Source organism: Oncorhynchus nerka, linkage group LG2, assembly GCF_034236695.1.
Source record: "Oncorhynchus nerka isolate Pitt River linkage group LG2, Oner_Uvic_2.0, whole genome shotgun sequence".
NCBI lineage: Eukaryota > Metazoa > Chordata > Actinopteri > Salmoniformes > Salmonidae > Oncorhynchus > Oncorhynchus nerka.
In genome coordinates this window covers 100,289,655-100,312,985 of record NC_088397.1, presented here as the reverse complement: position 1 = coordinate 100,312,985, position 23,331 = coordinate 100,289,655, and the positions used below count along the sequence as shown (strand labels likewise).

The 23,331-nt window shown below is 48.1% G+C and overlaps 1 protein-coding gene across 1 annotated transcript in view; it reads right to left on the bottom strand.

The window, feature by feature from the left end:
* The window catches only part of LOC115124820 (constitutive coactivator of PPAR-gamma-like protein 1 homolog), a 79,594-nt gene that overhangs the window by 26,598 nt on the left and 29,665 nt on the right, over nt 1-23,331 (bottom strand). The window contains 7 exon segments of the mRNA XM_065022057.1: nt 7,457-7,571; nt 7,789-8,038; nt 16,083-16,254; nt 18,069-18,103; nt 18,790-18,910; nt 18,913-18,978; nt 22,245-22,458. Coding sequence (XP_064878129.1) covers nt 7,457-7,571; nt 7,789-8,038; nt 16,083-16,254; nt 18,069-18,103; nt 18,790-18,910; nt 18,913-18,978; nt 22,245-22,458 — 973 coding nt within the window.

Genomic DNA, 23,331 nt, shown 5'->3' with positions numbered 1-23,331 from the left:
CAGTAGTAACCCTCCACTACAGTAGTAACCCTCCACTACAGTAGTAACCCCCCAGTAGTAACCCCCACTACAGTAGTAACCCCCAGTAGTAACCCCCCACTACAGTAGTAACACCCCCTACAGTAGTAACCCCCACTACAGTAGTAACCCTCCACTACAGTAGTAACCCCCACTACAGTAGTAACCCTCCACTACAGTAGTAACCCTCCACTACAGTAGTAACCCCCCAGTAGTAACCCCCCACTACAGTAGTAACCCCCAGTAGTAACCCCCCACTACAGTAGTAACCCCCCAGTAGTAACCCCCACTACAGTAGTAACCCCCCAGTAGTAACCCCCACTACAGTAGTAACACCCCCTACAGTAGTAACCCCCCAGTAGTAACCCTCCACTACAGTAGTAACCCCCCAGTAGTAACCCCCACTACAGTAGTAACCCCCACTACAGTAGTAACCCCCCAGTAGTAACCCCCACTACAGTAGTAACCCCCACTACAGTAGTAACCCCCACTACAGTAGTAACACCCCACTACAGTAACCCCCCAGTAGTAACCCCCAGTAGTAACCCCCACTACAGTAGTAACCCCCAGTAGTAACCCCCCAGTAGTAACCCACCCAGTAGTAACCCCCACTACAGTAGTAACCCCCCACTACAGTAGTAACCCCCACTACAGTAGTAACCCCCCAGTAGTAACCCCCCCAGTAGTAACCCCCCACCCCAGTAGTAACCCCCCAGTAGTAACCCCCCAGTAGTAACCCACCCAGTAGTAACCCCCCACCCCAGTAGTAACCCCCAGTAGTAACCCCCCCAGTAGTACCCCCCACCCCAGTAGAAACCCCCCAGTAGTAACCCCCCAGTAGTAACCCCCCACCCCAGTAGTAACCCCCCACCCCAGTAGTAACCCCCAAGTAGTAACCCCCCAGTAGTAACCCAAGCAGAGACGTCTCAGCCCATTCCCCAGTCTGTCAACACTCAGGACACTAGTTGACAATCTACCAGCCAACCACACAGAGCCAACCAACCAGTCACCGAGCCAACCAACCAGTCACCCAGCCAACCACACAGAGCCAACCAACCAGTCACCCAGCCAACCACACTGAGCCAGCCAGCCAACCACACCGAGCCAGCCAGCCAACCAGTCACCCAGCCAACCACACCGAGCCAGCCAGCCAACCAGTCACACAGCCAACCACACCGAGCCAGCCAGCCAACCACACCGAGCCAGCCAGCCATCCACGTCGCCAGCCATCCACGTAGCCAGCCAGCCATCCACGTAGCCAGCCATCCACGTAGCCAGCCAGCCGTCCACGTAGCCAGCCAGCCATCCACGTAGCCAGCCAGCCAGCCATCCACGTAGCCAGCCAGCCATCCACGTAGCCAGCCAGCCATCCACGTAGCCAGCCAGCCATCCACACCGAGCCAGCCATCCACACCGAGCCAGCCAGCCATCCACGTAGCCAGCCAGCCAGCCATCCACGTAGCCAGCCAGCCAACCACGTAGCCAGCCAGCCATCCACATAGCCAGCCAGCCAACCACACCGAGCCAGCCAGCCACACCGAGCCAGCCATCCACGTAGCCAGCCAGCCAACCACACCGAGCCAGCCAGCCATCCACGTAGCCAGCCAGCCAACCACGTAGCCAGCCAGCCATCCACATAGCCAGCCAGCCAACCACACCGAGCCAGCCAGCCACACCGAGCCAGCCATCCACGTAGCCAGCCATCCACGTAGCCAGCCAGCCACGTAGCCAGCCAGCCACGTAGCCAGCCAGCCACGTAGCCAGCCAGCCACGTAGCCAGCCATCCACGTAGCCAGCCAGCCACGTAGCCAGCCATCCACGTAGCCAGCCAGCCAACCACACCGAGCCAGCCAGCCACACCGAGCCAGCCAGCCAACCAGTCACCCAGCCAACCACACCGAGCCAACCAACCAGTCACCGAGCCAAACAACCAGTCACCCAGCCAACCACACAGAGCCAACCAACCAGTCACCCAGCCAACCACACTGAGCCAGCCAGCCAACCAGTCACCCAGCCAACCACACTGAGCCAGCCAGCCAACCACACCGAGCCAGCCAGCCAACCAGTCACCCAGCCAACCACACCGAGCCAGCCAGCCAACCAGTCACCCAGCCAACCACACCGAGCCAGCCAGCCAACCAGTCACACAGCCAACCACACCGAGCCAGCCAGCCAACCACACCGAGCCAGCCAGCCATCCACGTCGCCAGCCATCCACGTCGCCAGCCATCCACGTAGCCAGCCAGCCATCCACGTAGCCAGCCAGCCATCCACGTAGCCAGCCAGCCATCCACACCGAGCCAGCCATCCACACCGAGCCAGCCATCCACACCGAGCCAGCCATCCACACCGAGCCAGCCAGCCATCCACGTAGCCAGTCAGCCAACCACACCGAGCCAGCCAGCCATCCACGTAGCCAGCCAGCCAGCCATCCACGTAGCCAGCCAGCCAACCACGTAGCCAGCCAGCCATCCACGTAGCCAGCCAGCCAACCACACCGAGCCAGCCAGCCACACCGAGCCAGCCATCCACGTAGCCAGCCATCCACGTAGCCAGCCATCCACGTAGCCAGCCAGCCACGTAGCCAGCCATCCACGTAGCCAGCCAGCCACGTAGCCAGCCATCCACGTAGCCAGCCAGCCACGTAGCCAGCCAGCCACGTATCCAGCCAGCCACGTAGCCAGCCATCCACGTAGCCAGCCATCCACGTAGCCAGCCAGCCAACCACACCGAGCCAGCCAGCCACACCGAGCCAGCCAGCCAACCAGTCACCCAGCCAACCACACCGAGCCAGCCAGCCAACCAGTCACCCAGCCAACCACACCGAGCCAGCCAGCCAACCAGTCACACAGCCAACCACACCGAGCCAGCCAGCCAACCACACCGAGCCAGCCAGCCATCCACGTAGCCAGCCAGCCATCCACACCGAGCCAGCCAGCCATCCACGTAGCCAGCCAGCCATCCACACCGAGCCAGCCATCCACACCGAGCCTCCCTCCACTACAGTAGTAACCCCCACTACAGTAGTAACCCTCCACTACAGTAGTAACCCTCCACTACAGTAGTAACCCCCCAGTAGTAACCCCCACTACAGTAGTAACCCCCCAGTAGTAACCCCCACTACAGTAGTAACACCCCCCAGTAGCCTCCACTACAGTAGTAACCCCCAGTAGTAACCCCCCACTACAGTAGTAAACCCCACTACAGTAGTAACCCTCCACTACAGTAGTAACCCCCACTACAGTAGTAACCCCCCAGTAGTAACCCCCCACTACAGTAGTAACCCCCCAGTAGTAACCCTCCACTACAGTAGTAACCCCCCAGTAGTAACCCCCCACTACAGTAGTAACCTCCACTACAGTAGTAACCTCCACTACAGTAGTAACCCCCCAGTAGTAACCCCCCACTACAGTAGTAACCCCCCCCAGTAGTAACCCCCACTACAGTAGTAACACCCCCTACAGTAGTAACCCCCCACTACAGTAGTAACCCTCCACTACAGTAGTAACCCCCCACTACAGTAGTAACCTCCACTACAGTAGTAACCTCCACTACAGTAGTAACCCCCCCAGTAGTAACCCCCACTACAGTAGTAACCCCCCAGTAGTAACCCCCCACTACAGTAGTAACACCCCCTACAGTAGTAACCCCCACTACAGTAGTAACCCTCCACTACAGTAGTAACCCCCACTACAGTAGTAACCCTCCACTACAGTAGTAACCCTCCACTACAGTAGTAACCCCCCAGTAGTAACCCCCACTACAGTAGTAACCCCCCAGTAGTAACCCCCACTACAGTAGTAACCCCCCAGTAGTAACCCCCACTACAGTAGTAACCCCCCAGTAGTAACCCCCCACTACAGTAGTAACACCCCCCTACAGTAGTAACCCCCCCCAGTAGTAACCCTCCACTACAGTAGTAACCCCCCAGTAGTAACCCCCACTACAGTAGTAACCCCCTCTACAGTAGTAACCCCCCAGTAGTAACCCCCACTACAGTAGTAACCCCCACTACAGTAGTAACCCCCACTACAGTAGTAACACCCCACTACAGTAACCCCCCAGTAGTAACCCCCCAGTAGTAACCCCCACTACAGTAGTAACTCCCCAGTAGTAACCCCCCAGTAGTAACCCACCCAGTAGTAACCCCCCACTACAGTAGTAACCCCCACTACAGTAGTAACCCCCCACTACAGTAGTAACCCCCACTACAGTAGTAACCCCCAGTAGTAACCCCCCAGTAGTAACCCCCCACCCCAGTAGTAACCCCCCAGTAGTAACCCCCCAGTAGTAACCCACCCAGTAGTAACCCCCCACCCCAGTAGTAACCCCCCAGTAGTAACCCCCCAGTAGTACCCCCCCACCCCAGTAGAAACCCCCAGTAGTAACCCCCCAGTAGTAACCCCCCACCCCAGTAGTAACCCCCCACCCCAGTAGTAACACCCCAGTAGTAACCCCCAAGTAGTAACCCCCCAGTAGTAACCCAAGCAGAGACGTCTCAGCCCATTCCCCAGTCTGTCAACACTCAGGACACTAGTTGACAATCTACCAGCCAACCACACAGAGCCAACCAACCAGTCACCGAGCCAACCAACCAGTCACCCAGCCAACCACACAGAGCCAACCAACCAGTCACCCAGCCAACCACACTGAGCCAGCCAGCCAACCACACCGAGCCAGCCAGCCAACCAGTCACCCAGCCAACCACACCGAGCCAGCCAGCCAACCAGTCACACAGCCAACCACACCGAGCCAGCCAGCCAACCACACCGAGCCAGCCAGCCATCCACGTCGCCAGCCATCCACGTAGCCAGCCAGCCATCCACGTAGCCAGCCATCCACGTAGCCAGCCAGCCGTCCACGTAGCCAGCCAGCCATCCACGTAGCCAGCCATCCACGTAGCCAGCCATCCACGTAGCCAGCCAGCCATCCACGTAGCCAGCCAGCCATCCACACCGAGCCAGCCATCCACACCGAGCCAGCCAGCCATCCACGTAGCCAGCCAGCCAGCCATCCACGTAGCCAGCCAGCCAACCACGTAGCCAGCCAGCCATCCACATAGCCAGCCAGCCAACCACACCGAGCCAGCCAGCCACACCGAGCCAGCCATCCACGTAGCCAGCCAGCCAACCACACCGAGCCAGCCAGCCATCCACGTAGCCAGCCAGCCAACCACGTAGCCAGCCAGCCATCCACATAGCCAGCCAGCCAACCACACCGAGCCAGCCAGCCACAGCCAGCCATCCACGTAGCCAGCCATCCACGTAGCCAGCCAGCCACGTAGCCAGCCAGCCACCAGCCAGCCAGCCAGCCACGTAGCCAGCCAGCCACGTAGCCAGCCATCCACGTAGCCAGCCAGCCACGTAGCCAGCCATCCACGTAGCCAGCCAGCCAACCACACCGAGCCAGCCAGCCACACCGAGCCAGCCAGCCAACCAGTCACCCAGCCAACCACACCGAGCCAACCAACCAGTCACCGAGCCAAACAACCAGTCACCCAGCCAACCACACAGAGCCAACCAACCAGTCACCCAGCCAACCACACTGAGCCAGCCAGCCAACCAGTCACCCAGCCAACCACACTGAGCCAGCCAGCCAACCACACCGAGCCAGCCAGCCAACCAGTCACCCAGCCAACCACACCGAGCCAGCCAGCCAACCAGTCACCCAGCCAACCACACCGAGCCAGCCAGCCAACCAGTCACACAGCCAACCACACCGAGCCAGCCAGCCAACCACACCGAGCCAGCCAGCCATCCACGTCGCCAGCCATCCACGTAGCCAGCCAGCCATCCACGTAGCCAGCCAGCCATCCACGTAGCCAGCCAGCCATCCACGTAGCCAGCCAGCCATCCACACCGAGCCAGCCATCCACACCGAGCCAGCCAGCCATCCACGTAGCCAGTCAGCCAACCACACCGAGCCAGCCAGCCATCCACGTAGCCAGCCAGCCAGCCATCCACGTAGCCAGCCAGCCAACCACGTAGCCAGCCAGCCATCCACGTAGCCAGCCAGCCAACCACACCGAGCCAGCCAGCCACACCGAGCCAGCCATCCACGTAGCCAGCCATCCACGTAGCCAGCCATCCACGTAGCCAGCCATCCACGTAGCCAGCCAGCCACGTAGCCAGCCATCCACGTAGCCAGCCAGCCACGTAGCCAGCCATCCACGTAGCCAGCCAGCCACGTAGCCAGCCAGCCACGTAGCCAGCCAGCCACGTAGCCAGCCATCCACGTAGCCAGCCATCCACGTAGCCAGCCAGCCAACCACACCGAGCCAGCCAGCCACACCGAGCCAGCCAGCCAACCAGTCACCCAGCCAACCACACCGAGCCAGCCAGCCAACCAGTCACCCAGCCAACCACACCGAGCCAGCCAGCCAACCAGTCACACAGCCAACCACACCGAGCCAGCCAGCCAACCACACCGAGCCAGCCAGCCATCCACGTAGCCAGCCAGCCATCCACACCGAGCCAGCCAGCCATCCACGTAGCCAGCCAGCCATCCACGTAGCCAGCCAGCCAGCCATCCACGTAGCCAGCCAGCCATCCACACCGAGCCAGCCATCCACACCGAGCCAGCCAGCCATCCACACCGAGCCAGCCATCCACACCGAGCCAGCCATCCACACCGAGCCAGCCAGCCATCCACGTAGCCAGCCAGCCAGCCACACCGAGCCAGCCAGCCATCCACGTAGCCAGCCAGCCATCCACGTAGCCAGCCAGCCATCCACGTAGCCAGCCAGCCAACCACGTAGCCAGCCAGCCAACCACGTAGCCAGCCAGCCAACCACACCGAGCCAGCCATCCACGTAGCCAGCCAGCCACGTAGCCAGCCATCCACGTAGCCAGCCATCCACGTAGCCAGCCATCCACGTAGCCAGCCATCCACGAAGCCAGCCATCCACGTAGCCAGCCAGCCAGGCATTCACACAGACAGCTGGTTCATGTTTAGAGTAGTTAAGCACATTATTGTTCAGACAATATGAGCAGTGTCCTGTAGAACCACCTAGAGTCTCGTCAGTCCACCTATCCTCTCTGAGAAACATGTTGAAATGGACCAACTCAGAACAGCCCAGTTGGGAGGATCTGATAGGTTACCCAACTGATGGGGACTGTTTCCTGGACCCAGAGTACACATACTACTGGACTACAGAAGAGAACCTCTACAGCGGTTCAGTCCAGGATAGGGTTGGAAACTCACGTAACTTTCACCAAATTACCAGGTTTTCCAGAAATGCCCTTTGGAAAATTCCCTGAATCAGGTTAGAAATCCAGACTCTTCCAACTAGGAATTCTGGAAAACCTGGGAAGTTATCAATGGTTTCGGAAGCCTAGTCCAGGAGAATTGTTAAGGTGGGTGTGTGAAAGAAGCGTGTAATACCACTGTCTGCCACTGGGTGGTTTCAGGACACTCCTCAGACTCGCTACAAAATCACCTTGAGTTCCTGCAGCTGTTCAGGCTCATACAGTTTAGGAGAAAGTGCTTGGGCTAGGAACGCGTCCAGTTCCTTACCACGCAAAACTCGTACTCCTGGCCATTGTAACATAAACCTAGAACAGAAACACAAGGCAAATTTACAACATGACAACATACAGGAACTGACCTTAGTAATGATCGGATTTTAGTAACGCTGTCTGATCAGGTCTTACATTACCTCTCAACACAGAACAATACAGTAGACACTCAGCAGAAAACTACAGATCATTTGTCTGCCTCTCAGTGTGTGTGTGTGTGTGTGTGTGTGTGTGTGTGTGTGTGTTCCCTCACCTCAACACGCAGCAGAGAACCAGGAGATGTGTGGGGACGCAGGCTGGGTTGAGCATGGCTGGGGCATCTGACCTCATACAGGCCAGGAAGGCCCTCATCCTGCCGTTCTTATCCTCCACAGCCTTGCCCAGCCACAGCTTCTTCAGGTTTGGACAGGTCCACTCTCTGAAGGGAAGAGCCTCCACCAGCTCTGGGGTGTGGGGGGACTTCCCCTTGTAGGCCGCCCACTCCTTCACTGCCACAGGGGGGTCTGGAACACATTAGTGACATTAACCCTGACCTCTGACCCTAACACGCCCACTCCTTCACTGCCACAGGGGGGTCTGGAACACAATAACATTAACCCTGACCTCTGACCCTAACACACCCACTCCTTCACTGCCACAGGGGGGTCTGGAACACAATAGTAACATTAACCCTGACCTCTGACCCTAACACACCCACTCCTTCACTGCCACAGGGGGGTCTGGAACACAATAGTAACATTAACCCTGACCTCTGACCCTAACACACCCACTCCTTCACTGCCACAGGGGGGTCTGGAACACATTAGTAACATTAACCCTGACCTCTGACCCTAACACACCCACTCCTTCACTGCCACAGGGGGGTCTGGAACACATTAGTAACATTAACCTTTGACCTCTGACCCCTTTTTTATGTTATTAAAATGCGTTTTGGGCAGAAATGCCTTCGGTAACGTGAACTTTCATGTGACTTGTTACAAACTTGGATGCCATCTGTAAATAGTTCAATTACGAACCTATTTGGTTTAGCCATGGACAAAGCCAGTCACCTTCCCGCTAGCCATGATTGGCTGAGATAATGTCTATAACAGGAGCTGCTCGGTATGTGTAGATAATTCCTGCTAGCGAAGAGTTTTTGAAAAGATAACGTATAACGTTAGCCACGGAGACAACTGCAATAGTGTTGCAAGTGCTCTCAACAACATTGCTGCAGTGAATTTTGCAGGCGCTAATCGACAAGATCAGTGGGGGGGGTAATAATATTGTGATGAACCGGAGTGACTTGACACAACGGACCAGACAAACAGAAATGACACAGAGCGTCTTACTAAAGTTTTAAAGAGGATCCGCTCTGCCGTGAAGCGGTCACCCATCTACATTCGGAAAGTATTCAGACCCCTTCCCTTTTACTTACTTACATTATTCTACAATGGATTAAATAAAATAACATTTCCTCCTCAATCTAATAATACCACATAATGACCAAGTGAAAACAGACACTTTTAATTTTTAAAAGTGTTTTTAGACATTTTTAATTGGAAATGTATTAAAAATATAAAATAAAAATATATTATTTACATTAGTATTCAGACCCCTTTGCTATGAGACTCGAAATTAAACGAAGGTGCATCCTGTTTCCATTGATCATCTTTGAGATGTTTCTACAACTTGTTTGGACTCCACCTGTGGTCAATTAAATTCCTTAGACATGATTTGGAAAGAGACACACCTGTCTATATAATGTCCCACAGTTGACAGTGCACGTCAGAGAAAAAAACAAGCCATGAGGTCAAAGGAATTGTCCGTAGAGCTCCGAGACAGGATTGAAGGTCCCCAAGAACACAGTGACCTCCATCATTCTGCAGCATTGAAGGTCCCCAAGAACACAGTGGCCTCCATCATTCTGCAGTATTGAAGGTCCCCAAGAGACAGGCATTGAAGGTCCCCAAGAACACAGTGGCCTCCATCATTCTTAAATGAACACAGTGGCCTCCATCATTCTGCAGCATTGAAGGTCCCCAAGAACACAGTGGCCTCCATCATTCTTAAATGGAAGAAGTTTGTAACCAACAAGAATCTTCCTAGAGCTGGCCGCCTGGCCAAGCTGAGCAATCTTGCCTATGCTGCCCTGTACCATCACTCATTCATATATCCTTATGTACATATTCTTATCCCCTTACACTGTGTATAAGACAGTAGTTTTGGAATTGTTAGTTAGATTACTTGTTGGTTATTACTGCATTGTCGGAACTAGAAGCACAAGCTTTTCGCTACACTCGCATTAACATCTGCTAACCATGTGTATGTGACAAATAAATTTGATTTGATTTGATTTGAAGTGCCTTGGTCAGGGAGTGGCCCTCTGATCCTCTGTGGAGATGGAAGAACCTTCCTGAAGGACAACCATCTCTGCAGCACTCCACCAATCAGGATTCTATGGTAGAGTGGCCAGACGGAAGCCACTCCTCAGTAAAAAGGTACATGACATGCCGCTCGGAATTTGCCAAAAGGCACCTAAAGACTCTCAGACCATGAGAAACAAGATTCTCTGGTCTGATGAAAACAAGATTGAACTCTTTGGTCTGAATGCCAAGCATCACGTCTGGAGGAAACCTGGCACCATCCCTACGGTGAAGCATGGTGGTGGCAGCATCATGCTGTGGGGATGTTTTTCAGTGTCAGGGACTGGGAGACTAGTCAGGATCGAGGGAAAGATTAACGGAGCAAAGTACAGAGAGATCCTTGATGAAAACCTGCTCCAGAGCCCTCAGGACCTCAGACTGGGGTCAAGGTTCACCTTCCGACAGGACAATGACCCTAAGCACACAGCAAAGACAACTCAGGAGTGGCTTCGGGACAAGTCTCTGAATGTCCTTGAGTGGCCCAGCCAGAGCCCGGACTTGAACCTGATCGAACATCTCTGGAGAGACCTGAAAATAGCTGTGCAGCAACACTCCCCAACCAACCTGACAGAGCTTGAGAGGATCTGCAGAGATAAATGGGAGACACTCCCAAAATACATGTGTACCAAGCTTGTAGCATCATACCAAAGAACACTCAAGGCTGTAATCACAGCCAAAGGTGCATCAACAAAGTACTGAGTAAAAGGTCTGAATATTAATGTAAATGTGATATTTTCATTTTTTGTGATCAGTTTTTTTTTTTTGTAAAACAATTGTTAAAATGTCTAAACCCTTTTTTCTTTGTCATTATTGGGTGTAGATTGATATATTTCAGAATAAGTCATGTGGAAAAAGACAAAAGGGTAAACTTTCTGAATGCCCGAGTCTAACTCATTTTCAGATATTATACGGTTCTAATTTTGTCAGAAAGTAATTTTCATTGCAAGTTAACTTCTTCGAGATAGGGGGCGCTCTTTTAATTTTTGGATAAAAAACGTTCTCGTTTTAAACAAGATATTTTTTCACAAAAAGATGCTCGACTCGGCATGTAATTGACAGTTTTGGAAACAAGTTTTTTCTTTCCAAAGATATTATCTGTGAGTGCCCCAGAACTAATGATACAGGCGAAACCATGATGAAGTTTCATACAGGAAATGCCCCAGATTCTGAAGGCGCTGTGTTCCAATGTCTCCTTATATGGCTGTGAACGCGCCAGGAATGAGCCTGCCGTTTCTCCAAGATGTCTGCAGCATTGTGACGTATTTGTAGGCATATCATTGGAAGATTGACCATAAGAGACTACATTTACCAGGTGTCCGCCCGGTGTCCTGTGTCGAAATTATTGCGTAATCTCTTGGTCCATGCTCGTTCCATTTCTTCACAGGAAAAAGTCAACTGCCACGAAGGATTTATCATCGATAGATATGTGAAAAACACCTTGAGGATTGATTCTAAACATCGTTTGCCATGTTTCTGTCGATATTATGGAGTTAATTTGGAAAAAAGTTTGCGTTTAAATGACTTAATTTTCCTTTTTTTTCTTACCCAAACGTGATGAAGAAAACGGAGCGATTTGTCAAGACAAATAATATTTTTGTAAAAACGGAACATTTGCTATGTAACTGAGAGTCTCCTCATTGAAAACATCTGAAGTTCTTCAAAGGTAAATGATTTTATTTGAATGCTTTTCTGTTTTTTTGTGAAAATGTTGCCTGCTGAATGCTAACGCTAAATGCTACGCTAGCTATCAATAGCTATCAATACTGTTACACAAATGCTTGTTTTTGCTATGGTTGAGAAGCATATTTTGAAAATCTGAGATGACAGTGCTGTTAACAAAAGGCTAAGCTTGAGAGCTAGCATATTGATTTCATTTCATTTGCGATTTTCATGAATAGTTAACGTTGCGTTATGGTAATGGGCTTGAGGCTGTAGTCACGATCCCGGATCCGGGATGGCTCGACGCAAGAAGTTAAAAGCACACTGTTTGCTAGCGAGCGAATGTTAGCTTGCTGGCTCGCTAGCTAACATTACCATTATGTGTAGTAATATTTTTATCTCAAAAAGTTATTTGTATTGCTAGGTGTAGCCTAATGTTAGCAAGCTAGCTAACATTGAACCTAGTTGGTTAGCTTTAGCTACCTGCAGATTCATACTCTAGCATTTACTGCATTTAGCTACGACATTCTGTTTGAACATTACGGGTTGGTTCATTGTTTAACAAGCTAGCTACATGTCTAAACAAAAGACTCCACTTCACCAGATGATTACATGACCCATCATGTTAGCCAGGTGTGTCTGGGGGTGATTACAGCCATCTATTGTATTTCATGAACATGTGTGTTTACCAGAGACAGTAATGTCAAGAACAACTTGCAGATAGTGTATTTTTACCAGGAGTTTTTCCTTATTGAAGGCTACTACTTTTACAATATTTAGTCTTTAAATCTTTGGTTGTTTACTAAACTACTCACTGTGTTTAAAACATGGCCTCACATGTGGATCCTTAAAGAGATGGGTGAGGCTAAGGCTTAAGAGGGTGTGAACGATGCTGAATGGGTGGGGCTAAGGCTTAAGAGGGTGTGAACGATGCTGAATGGGTGGGGCTAAGGCTTAAGAGGGTGTGAACGATGCTGAATGGGTGTATACAGCTCTCCAGTAGGTGTGCCAAAACATTCAAGGGCCATTTTCTCCAAAAGTGGGTTAACAAGTTTATCAACTTTCAAATCAGAATTACTTTCCCATTGTTCCTCAACAGCAGCGTATGATATACCATTTTCTAGCCAAGTCTATGCTTTAATCAAATGTATAAAACACTATTTCAAATTTTGCAACATAAGACCGACCATTGAGGTGGTCGGTCACAAATAGCAATAAATACACTGAGGGGTTGGGTCAGTCTCAGTATAGGGAGCAGTTTAGAGATGTTTATTTTTTAACCTTTATTTAACTAGGCAAGTCAGTTAAGAACAAATTCTTATTTTCAATGACGGCCTAGGAACAGTGGGTTAACGACAGATTTGTACCTTTCCAGCTCGGGGATTTGAACTTGCAACCTTTCGGTTACTCGTCCAACACTCTAACCACTAGGCTACCTGCCACCTCCACACTCTAACCACTAGGCTACCCTGCCGCCCCTACACTCTAACCACTAGGCTACCCTACCACCTCCACACTCTAACCACTAGGCTACCCTGCCACCTCTACACTCTAACCACTAGGCTACCCTGCCGCCTCTACACTCTAACCACTAGGCTACCCTGCCACCTCTACACTCTAACCACTAGGCTACCTGCCACCTCCACACTCTAACCACTAGGCTACCCTGCCGCCTCTACACTCTAACCACTAGGCTACCCTGCCGCCCCAGATGAAGAGCTTTGCTCAAAGACACAACAACAAAAGATGACCTCTAGGATACTGATGTTAGAAACCCTTCCTGTCAGATTTGAAGCTGTTGCTGGTCGGCCGTGATGACGGTGGCGTCCCAGTCCCTCAGCCTTCTACTAGGACTTGGTCAGTAAAGACTAGCTGGTAGCAGAGTGTAGGTAGGGAGCAGTTTCTTACATTAGTAGTATAGGAAGGTAGTAGTTTCTACATGATTAGCATAGGAAGGTAGTAGTTTCTACATTAGTAGTATAGGTAAGTAGTAGTTTCTACATTATTAGCATAGTTAGCAGTTTCTTACATTAGTAATATAGGTAAGTAGGCAGTAGTTTTACATTAGTAATAGAGGTAGGTAGGTAGGTAGTAGTAGTTTCTACATTAATAGTAGAGTATAGGTAGGTAGTAGTTTCTTACATTAGTAGTATAGGTAGGCAGTGGTTTCTTACATTCGTAGCATAGTTAGGTAGTAGTTTCAAACAGTAGTATAGCATAAGTAGGTAATAGTTTATTACAGTAATGTAGGTAGTAGTATATTACATTAGTAGTATGGTATAGGTACAGTTGAAGGCAGAAGTTTACATACACCTTAGCCAAATACGTTCAAACTCAGTTTTTCGCAATTCCCAACATTTAATCCTAGTAAAAATTCCCTGTCTTCGGTCAGTAAGGATCACCACTTTATTTAAAGAATGTGAAATGTCAGAATAATAGTAGAGAGAATGATTTATTTCAGCTTTTATTTCTTTCATCACATTCCCAGTGGGTCAGAAGTTTACATACACTCAATTAGTATTTGGTAGCATTGCCTTTAAAATTGTTAAACTTGGGTCAAACGTTTTGGGTAGCCTTCCACAAGCTTCCCACAATAAGTTGGGTGAATTTTGGCCCATTCCTCCTGACAGAGCTGGTGTAACTGAGTCAAGTTTGTAGGCCTCCTTGCTCACACACGCTTTTTCAGTTCTGCCCACAAATTTTCTATAGGATTGAGGTCAGGGCTTTGTGATGGCCACTCCAATACCTTGACTTTGTTGTCCTTAAGCCATTTTGCCAAAACTTTGGAAGTATGCTTGGGGTCATTGTCCATTTGGAAGACCCATTTGCGACCAAGCTTTAACTTTCTGACTGATGTCTTGAGATGTTGCTTCAATATATCCACATAATTTTCCTGCCTCATGATGCCATCTATTTTGTGAAGTGCACCAGTCCTTCCTGCAGCAGAGCACCTCCACAACATGATGCTGCCACCCCTGTGCTTCACGGTTGGGATGGTGTTCTTCGGCTTGCAAGCCTCCCCCTTTTCCTCCAAACATAATGATGGTCATGCAGTGGTCTGACTTTATGGCGGTTTTGGAAACGGCCTTTCAGGATGTCGATATAGGACTCGTTTTACTGTGGATATAGATACTTTTGTGCCCGTTTCCTCCAGCATCTTCACAAGGTCCTTTGCTGTTGTTCTGGGATTGATTTTCACTTTTTGTACCAAAGTATGTTCATCTCTAGGAGACAGAACGCGTCTCCTTCCTGAGCAGTATGACGGCTGCGTGGTCCCATGGTGTTTATTCTTGCGTACTATTGTTTGTACAGATGAACGTGTTACCTTCAGGTGTTTGAAAATTGCTCCCAAAGGATGAACCAGACTTGTGGAGGTCTACAGTTATTTTCTGAAGTCTTGGCTGATTTCTTTAGATTTTCCCATGATATCAAGCAAAGAGGCACTGAGTTTGAAGGTAGGCCTTGAAATACATCCACAGGTACACCTCCAATTGACTCAAATTATGTCAATTAGCCTATCAGAAGCTTCTAAAGCCATGACATCATTTCCTGGAATTTTTCAAGCTGTTTAAAGGCACAGTCAACTTAGTGTATGTAAACTTCTGAACCACTGGAATTGTGATACAGTGAAATAATCTGTCTGTAAGCAATTTTTGGGAAAATGACTTGTGTCATGCACAAAGTAGATGTCCTAACTGACTTGCCAAAGCTATAGTTTGTTAACAAGAAATTTGTGGAGTGGTTGAAAAACGAGTTTTAATGACTCCAACCTAAGCGTATGTAAACTTCCAACTTCAACTGTAGGTAGTAGTTTCTACGTTAGTAGTATTGGTAGGTAGTAGTTTCTACATTAGTAGTATAGGTAGGTAGTAGTTTCTACGTTAGTAGTATTGGTAGGTAGTAGTTTCTACGTTAGTAGTAGAGTATAGGTAGGCAGTAGTTTCTACATTAGTAGTATAGGTAGGTAGTAGTTTCTACATTAGTAGTATAGGTAGGTAGTAGTTTCTACATTAGTAGTATAGGTAGGTAGTAGTTTCTAAATTAGTAGTATAGGTAGGTAGTAGTTTCTACATTAGTAGTATAGGTAGGTAGTAGTTTCTACATTAGTAGTATAGGTAGGTAGTAGTTTCTACATTAGTTGTATAGGTAGGTAGTAGTTTCTACATTAGTAGTATAGGTAGGTAGTAGTTTCTACATTAGTAGTATAGGTAGGTAGTAGTTTCTACATTAGTAGTAGAGTATAGGTAGGTAGTAGTTTCTACATTAGTATTATAGGTAGGTAGTAGTTTCTACATTAGTAGTAGAGTATAGGTAGGTAGTAGTTTCTACATTAGTAGTATAGGTAGGCAGTAGTTTCTACATTAGTAGTATAGGTAGGTAGTAGTTTCTACATTAGTAGTATAGGTAGGTAGTAGTTTCTACATTAGTAGTATAGGTAGGTAGTAGTTTCTTACATTAGTAGTAGAGGTAGGTAGCAGTGTCTTACATTCAGGCAGACGGTTGCGCCTCATGGCTAGTCTCTCAGCCTTCTTCTTGGCTTCAGCCAGGCTGAAGAGAACCCCATAGACATGCTGTCGGATGGGTCTGAACAGCTGCACTGCTGACGGCAGCTCCTGGTTGGCCTCATCCTCTATGGTGACGGACAGCTTTATCTCCCCCTGAAAACACAACACACACACTCTTAAAAAAAAAAATGTCCCGCATAAATCAAATTAAGCAGAATTTAAAAAAATCCAACTATTTAAACTAGAGATATGGGTTATTTTGCATATGGGCTGTCTCTCAATCCACGACATCCGCCCTTCCGCACATGCGGGGCAATGTGGCAGAGCTACAGCGGTGATTGTCAGACCATGAGACATATTCTAGGGGTACCTTAGGTAGATATAGGTTTCAGAAGAAAGGTCTTTGTTTCTGGCCATTTTGAGCCTGTAATCGAACCCACAAATGATGATGCTCCAGATACTCAGCTAGGCTAAAGAAGGCCGGTTTTATTGCTTTTTTTAATGACAACAACAGTTAACAGCTCTGCTAACACAATAGCAATAGGGTTTTCTAATGATCAATAAACCTTTTAAAATTATAAACTTGATTAGTTAACACAACGTGCCATTGGAACACAGGAGTGATGGTTGCTGATAATGGGTCTCTGTACTCCTATGTAGATATTCCATTGGAACACAGGAGTGATGGTTGCTGATAATGGGCCTCTGTACTCCTATGTAGATATTCCATTGGAACACAGGAGTGATGGTTGCTGATAATGGTGGTCTGTACGCCTATGTAGATATTCCATTGGAAAAGGATGATGGTTGCTGATAATGGTCATTTACAACATTAACATATTCCATTGGAACACAGGATTTGATGTTATTTTAATGGACAAAATTATATATTTCTAAGTGACCCAAACTTTTGAACGGTAGTGTAGGTTGTATGTAGATATTCCATTGGAACACAGGTGTGATGTGCTGATAATGGGCCTCTTGGTAAGGATGTGGTAGGGTTTTGTTTCCTTAAAAATAAGGTTTCAAGGATGTGGTAGATGTCTATACTGTATTTCAGATAATTTGATGTGGTAGATGTAATGGACAAAATTATATATGTCTAGATGACCCAAACTTTTGTACGGATGTGGTAGGGGGACCTTGGTAGGATAGTGGGGGGTACCTCGGTAAGGATGTGGTAGATTTAGGGGTACCTTGGTAAGGATGTGGTAGGTGTAGGGGTACCTTGGTAAGGATGTGGTAGATGTAGGGGTACCTTGGTAAGGATGTGGTAGATGTAGGGGTACCTTGGTAAGGATGTGGTAGATGTAGGGGTACCTCGGTAAGGATGTGGTAGGGGTACCTTGGTAAGGATGTGGTAGATGTAGGGGTACCTTGGTAAGGATGTGGTAGGGGTACCTTGGTAAGGATGTGGTAGATGTAGGGGTACCTCGGTAAGGATGTGGTAGATGTAGGGGTACCTTGGTAAGGATGTAGATGTAGGGGAGTACCTTGGTAAGGATGTGGTAGATGTAGGGGTACCTTGGTAAGGATGTGGTAGATGTAGGGGTACCTCGGTAAGGATGTGGTAGGTGTAGGGGTACCTCGGTAAGGATGTGGTAGGTGTAGGGGTACCTTGGTAAGGATGTGGTAGGTGTAGGGGTACCTTGGTTAGGATGTGGTAGGTGTAGTGTGTAGGGGTACCTTGGTAAGGATGTGGTAGATGTAGGGGTACCTTGGTAAGGATGTGGTAGATGTAGTGTGTACCTTGGTAAGGCTGTGGTTAGATGTGGTAGGGTACCTGTAGGATGTAGTAGGGGTACCTTGGTAAGGATGTGGTAGATGTAGGGGTACCTTGGTAAGGATGTGGTAGATGTAGGGGTACCTTGGTAAGGATGTGGTAGATGTAGGGGTACCTTGGTAAGGATGTGGTAGATGTAGGGGTACCTTGGTAAGGATGTGGTAGGTGTAGTGTGTAGGGGTACCTTGGTAAGGATGTGGTAGATGTAGGGGTACCTTAGTAAGGATGTGGTAGATGTAGGGGTACCTTGGTAAGGATGTGGTAGATGTAGGGGTACCTTGGTAAGGATGTGGTAGATGTAGGGGTACCTTGGTAAGGGGATGTGGTAGATGTTGACAGGGGGATACCTTGGTAAGGATGTGGTAGATGTCAGGGGTAGCCTTGGAGAAGGATGTGGTAGGGGTACATTGGTAAGGATGTGGTAGATGTAGGGGTACATTGGTAAGGATGGAACCAAACAGATGTAGAATACATAGTTTGGTAAGGATGTTGAAATGATGTAGGGTACCTTGGTAAGGATGTGGTAGGTGTAGTGGTAGGGATACCTAAGGATGTGGTAGATGTAGGGGTACCTTGGTAAGGATATGGTAGATAATACATAATTGGTAAGGCTGTAATAGATGTAGGGGTATAATAATAGGGGTAATAATAATAATGTAATAATAATAGTAATAATGTAATAGATAATAATAATAATAATAATAATGTAATAGATGTAATAATACCTAATAGTAATAATACCTAATAATAATAGTAATAATGTAATAATAGTAATAATAGTAATAATAATACCTAATAATAGGATAATAATAGATAATAATAATAATAATAGGTAATAATGTAATAATAATATAATAATAATAGGGTAATAATAATAATGTAATAGATGTAGGGGTAATAATAATAATAATTCTTGTGTCTGTGTTGGGCCACTCTGAGGACCTCTGGAGCCACCATGGGGAGTGGAGGGGTAGTGATGTCCATGTGGTTCCTGGTCGGCATTGACAGCAAAGACGGGATAATAATATCTGGGCATTCAGATGACCGATGACCTCTAACCCCTGAGCCACAGGAGGTGTCACCGTTGGGTTAGCCTGAGAGGGGAGAAGAGGGCTGTCAGGGTTCTCATTGGAAAAGTTCAGATAACCATTTCCAAGTTGGTGAAACAGCGTTTTCTACGGTTGGCTGCCTGCTATTCATCACATCTCAAGACCTTCAGGGTGATGGAACCAAACAGAGTACTAACAGAATATTCATAGTTTGTTATGTTCCAGCTTGGAATATTTGAAATGTATTAAATTGGGAGTTTGTATCACTGGCCTACCCACAATAATAAATAATAAGTGGCATAATAATAATAATAATAATACAATTTAATAATAATAAATAATAATAATAATAATAATAATAATTAGAAGCATTTATTTATATTATTTATTTCATTCAATATTTATGGAAATATGTTCGTTCAGAAACAGCAACAATCTAAAATCCTGTCTCTATCATATATGCAGTGCAGAGCATTCGGGAAGTAGTCCCGACACCTTCGCTTTATCCACGTTGTTGTCTTATTTATTCTAAAATGTATTCAAAAAAATTATTACCTCAATTTAACACACAATACCCCGTAATGACAAAGCAAAAAAGGTTTTCCAACTGAAATATCACATTTAAGTATTCAGACCCTTTGCTCAGTACTTTGTTGAAGCACTTTAGCAACGATTACAACCTCGAGTCTTCTTGGATATGACGCTATAAGTTTGGCACACTTGTAGTTGGGTAGTTTCTACCATTCTTCTATGCAGATCCTCAAGCTGTCAGGTTGTACGCTACGGTCACAAGACGCAGGCCTCCTAATTGTCCCTAGAATTTCTAAGCAAACAGCTGGAGGCAGGGCTTTCTCCTATAGACCTCCATTTTTATGGAACGGTCTGCCTACCCATGTGAGAGACGCAGACTCGGTCTCAACCTTTAAGTCTTCACTGAAGACTCATCTCTTCAGTGGGTCATATGATTGAGTGTAGTCTGGCCCAGGAGTGTGAAGGTGAATGGAAAGGCTCTGGAGCAACGAACCGCCCTTGCTGTCTCTGCCTGGCCGGTTTCCCTCTTTCCACTGGGATTCTCTGCCTCTAACCCTATTACAGGGGCTGAGTCACTGGCTTACTAGGGCTCTTGCATGCCGTCCCTTCTTGTCTGGGTTGGCACCCCCCCTTGGCGGAGATTTTTGTGGGCTATACTCGGCCTTGTCTCAGGATGGTAAGTTGGTGGTTGAAGATATCCCTCTAGTGGTGTGGGGGCTGTGCTTTGGCAAAGTGGGTGGGGTTATATCCTGCCTGTTTGGTCCTGTCATCGGATGGGGCCACAGTGTCTCCTGACCCCTCTTGTCTCAACCTCCAGTATTTATGCTGCAGTAGTTTATGTGTCGGGGGGCTAGGGTCAGTTTGTTATATCTGGACTATTTCTCCTGTCTTATCCAGTGTCCTGTGTGAATTTAAGTATGCTCTCTCTAATTCTCTCTCTCTTTCTTTCTCTCTCTCGGAGGACATGAGCCCTAGGACCATGCCTCAGGACTACCTGGCCTGATGACTCCTTGCTGTCCCCAGTCCACCTGGCCGTGCTGCTGCTCCAGTTTCACCTGACCTGAGCCCTAGGACCTTGCCTCAGGACTACCTGGCATGAGGACTCCTTGTTGTCCCCAGTCCACCTGGCCGTGCTGCTGCTCCAGTTTCACCTGTTCTGTCTGCGGCTATAGAACCCTGACCTGTTCACTGTGATTATTATTATTCGACCATGCTGGTCATTTATGAACATTTTAACATCTTGGCCATGTTCTGTTATAATCTCCACCCGGCACAGCCAGAAGTGGACTGGCCACCCCACATAGCCAGGTTCCTCTCTAGGTTTCTTCCTAGATTTTGTCCTTCCTAGGGAGTTTTTCCTAGCCACCGTGCTTCTACACCTACATTGCTTGCTGTTTGGGGGGTTTTAGGCTGGGTTTCTGTACAGCACTTTGATATATAAACTGATGTAAGAAGGGCTTCATAAATACATTTAATTTGGATGGAGAGTGTTGCTGCACAGCTATTTTCAGGTCTCTACAGAGATGTTTGATCGGGTTCAAATCCGGGCTCTGGCATTCGGAAGACTTCTTCTGCGTTGTCTTGTCAGTGTGCTTAGGATCGTTGTCCTGTTGGAAGGTGAACCTTCACCCCAGTCTGAGATCCTGAGCGCTCTGGTGCAGGTTTTCATCAAGGATCTCTCTGTACTTTGCGCCGTTCATGTTTCCCTCGATCCTGACTAGTCTTCCAGTCCCTGCTGCTGAAAAACACCCCCACAAGCATGATGCTACCACCACCATGCTTCACCTTAGGGATGGTATTGGCCAGGTGATGAGCGGTGACTGGTTTCCTCTAGAAGTGACGCTTGGCATTCAGACCGAAGTTCAATATTGGGTTCATCAGACCAGATAATCTTGTTTCTCATGGTCTGAGAGTCCTTTAGGTGGCCTTCGGCAAACTCCAAGTGGGCTATCATTTAACTGAGAAGTGGCTTCCGTCTGGCCACTACCGTAAAGGCCTGATTGGTGGAGTACTGCAGAGATGGTTGTCCTTCCGGGAAGGTTCTCCAGATGAACTTTAGAGCTCTGTCAGTGACCATCGGGTTCTTGGTCACCTCCCTGACCAAGGCCCTTCTCCCCTGATTGCTCTGTTTGGCCAGGCGGCCAGCTCTAGGAAGAGTCTTGGTGGTTCTAAACTAATTCAATTGAAGAATGATGGAGGCCACTGTGTTCTTGGGGACCCTCAATGCTGCATTCAGTTTTCGGTACCCTTCCCTAGGTCTATGCCTCGACACCATCCTGTCTAGGAGCTCTAAGGACAATTCCTTCAACCCCATGGCTTCGTTTTTGCTCTGACATGCACTGTCAACTGTTGGACCTTATATAGACAGGTGTGTGCCTTTCCAAATCATGTCCAATCAAGTTGTAGAAACATTAAGGACGATCAATGGAAACCAGATGCACCTGAGCTCAATTTCAAGTCTCATAGCAAAGGATCTGAATACTTATGTAAATAAGGTATCTGGTTTTTATTTTTTAATACATTTGCAAAAATGTCTACAAACCTGTTTTCACTTTGTCATTATGGGGTATTGTGTAGATGAGGAACATTTTTTAATGTAATTTTATGTAATCTGCAACGTAACAAAAAGTGGAAAAAGTGAAGGGGTCTGAATATGGCATTGTAAACAGCTGTACATGTATATGGGATCTCCAGGCATTCCACTATATAGAACTAACATTGTTTCCATTGTAAACATCATATTATTGATGTAAGATTTCACACTCTGTGTTGAACCATACCTTGGTTTGGTCTCCCAGCTCCCCCTCTGCTGTGCTCTCTGATGGTTTGTCCCATCCTCCCAGTTCCCCCTCTGCTGTGCTCTCTGATGGTCTGTCCCATCCTCCCAGTTCCCCCTCTGCTGTGCTCTCTGATGGTCTGTCCCATCCTCCCAGTTCCCCCTCTGCTGTGCTCTCTGATGGTCTGTCCCATCCTCCTTTATGGTCACTTACATGACTACAGGAACAAGAGGATAATGTATTAGGATAATGTATTGTAACAGTTTTGACTTGACTGAGTAATGTAGTATGTAAAATAATGATGCTGACATGGCAGTTGGAAGTCTGACAGGATATTGTAATGGGACCGTATTGACTTGGACATTTGTAGGGTTTGATAATGTCCCCAAATGTTTGCCGTCCAAACTGAAACTACACCGAAAATAATTTCACACAACAGATGAAAAGTACGCTGGGGAGAAAAGAGAACGGGTGAGTTGATGAGTTAGAGGAAGTGAACGGGTGAGTTGATGAGTTAGAGGAAGTGAACGGGTGAGTTGATGAGTTAGAGGAAGTGAACGGGTGAGTTGATGAGTTAGAGGAAGTGAACGGGTGAGTTGATGAGTTAGAGGAAGTGAACGGGTGAGTTGATGAGTTAAGAGGAAGTGAACGGGTGAGTTGATGAGTTAGAGGAAGTGAACGGGTGAGTTGATGAGTTAGAGGAAGTGAATGGGTGAGTTGATGAGTTAGAGGAAGTGAATGGGTGAGTTGATGAGTTAGAGGAAGTGAATGGGTGAGTTGATGAGTTAGAGGAAGTGAATGGGTGAGTTGATGAGTTAAGTGAATGGGTGAGTTGATGAGTTAGAGGAAGTGAATGGGTGAGTTGATGAGTTAGAGGAAGTGAATGGGTGAGTTGATGAGTTAGAGGAAGTGAATGGGTGAGTTGATGAGAGGAAGTGAATGGGTGAGTTGATGAGTTAGAGGAAGTGAATGGGTGAGTTGATGAGTTAGAGGAAGTGAATGGGTGAGTTGATGAGTTAGAGGAAGTGAATGGGTGAGTTGATGAGAGGAAGTGAATGGGTGAGTTGATGAGTTAGAGGAAGTGAACGGG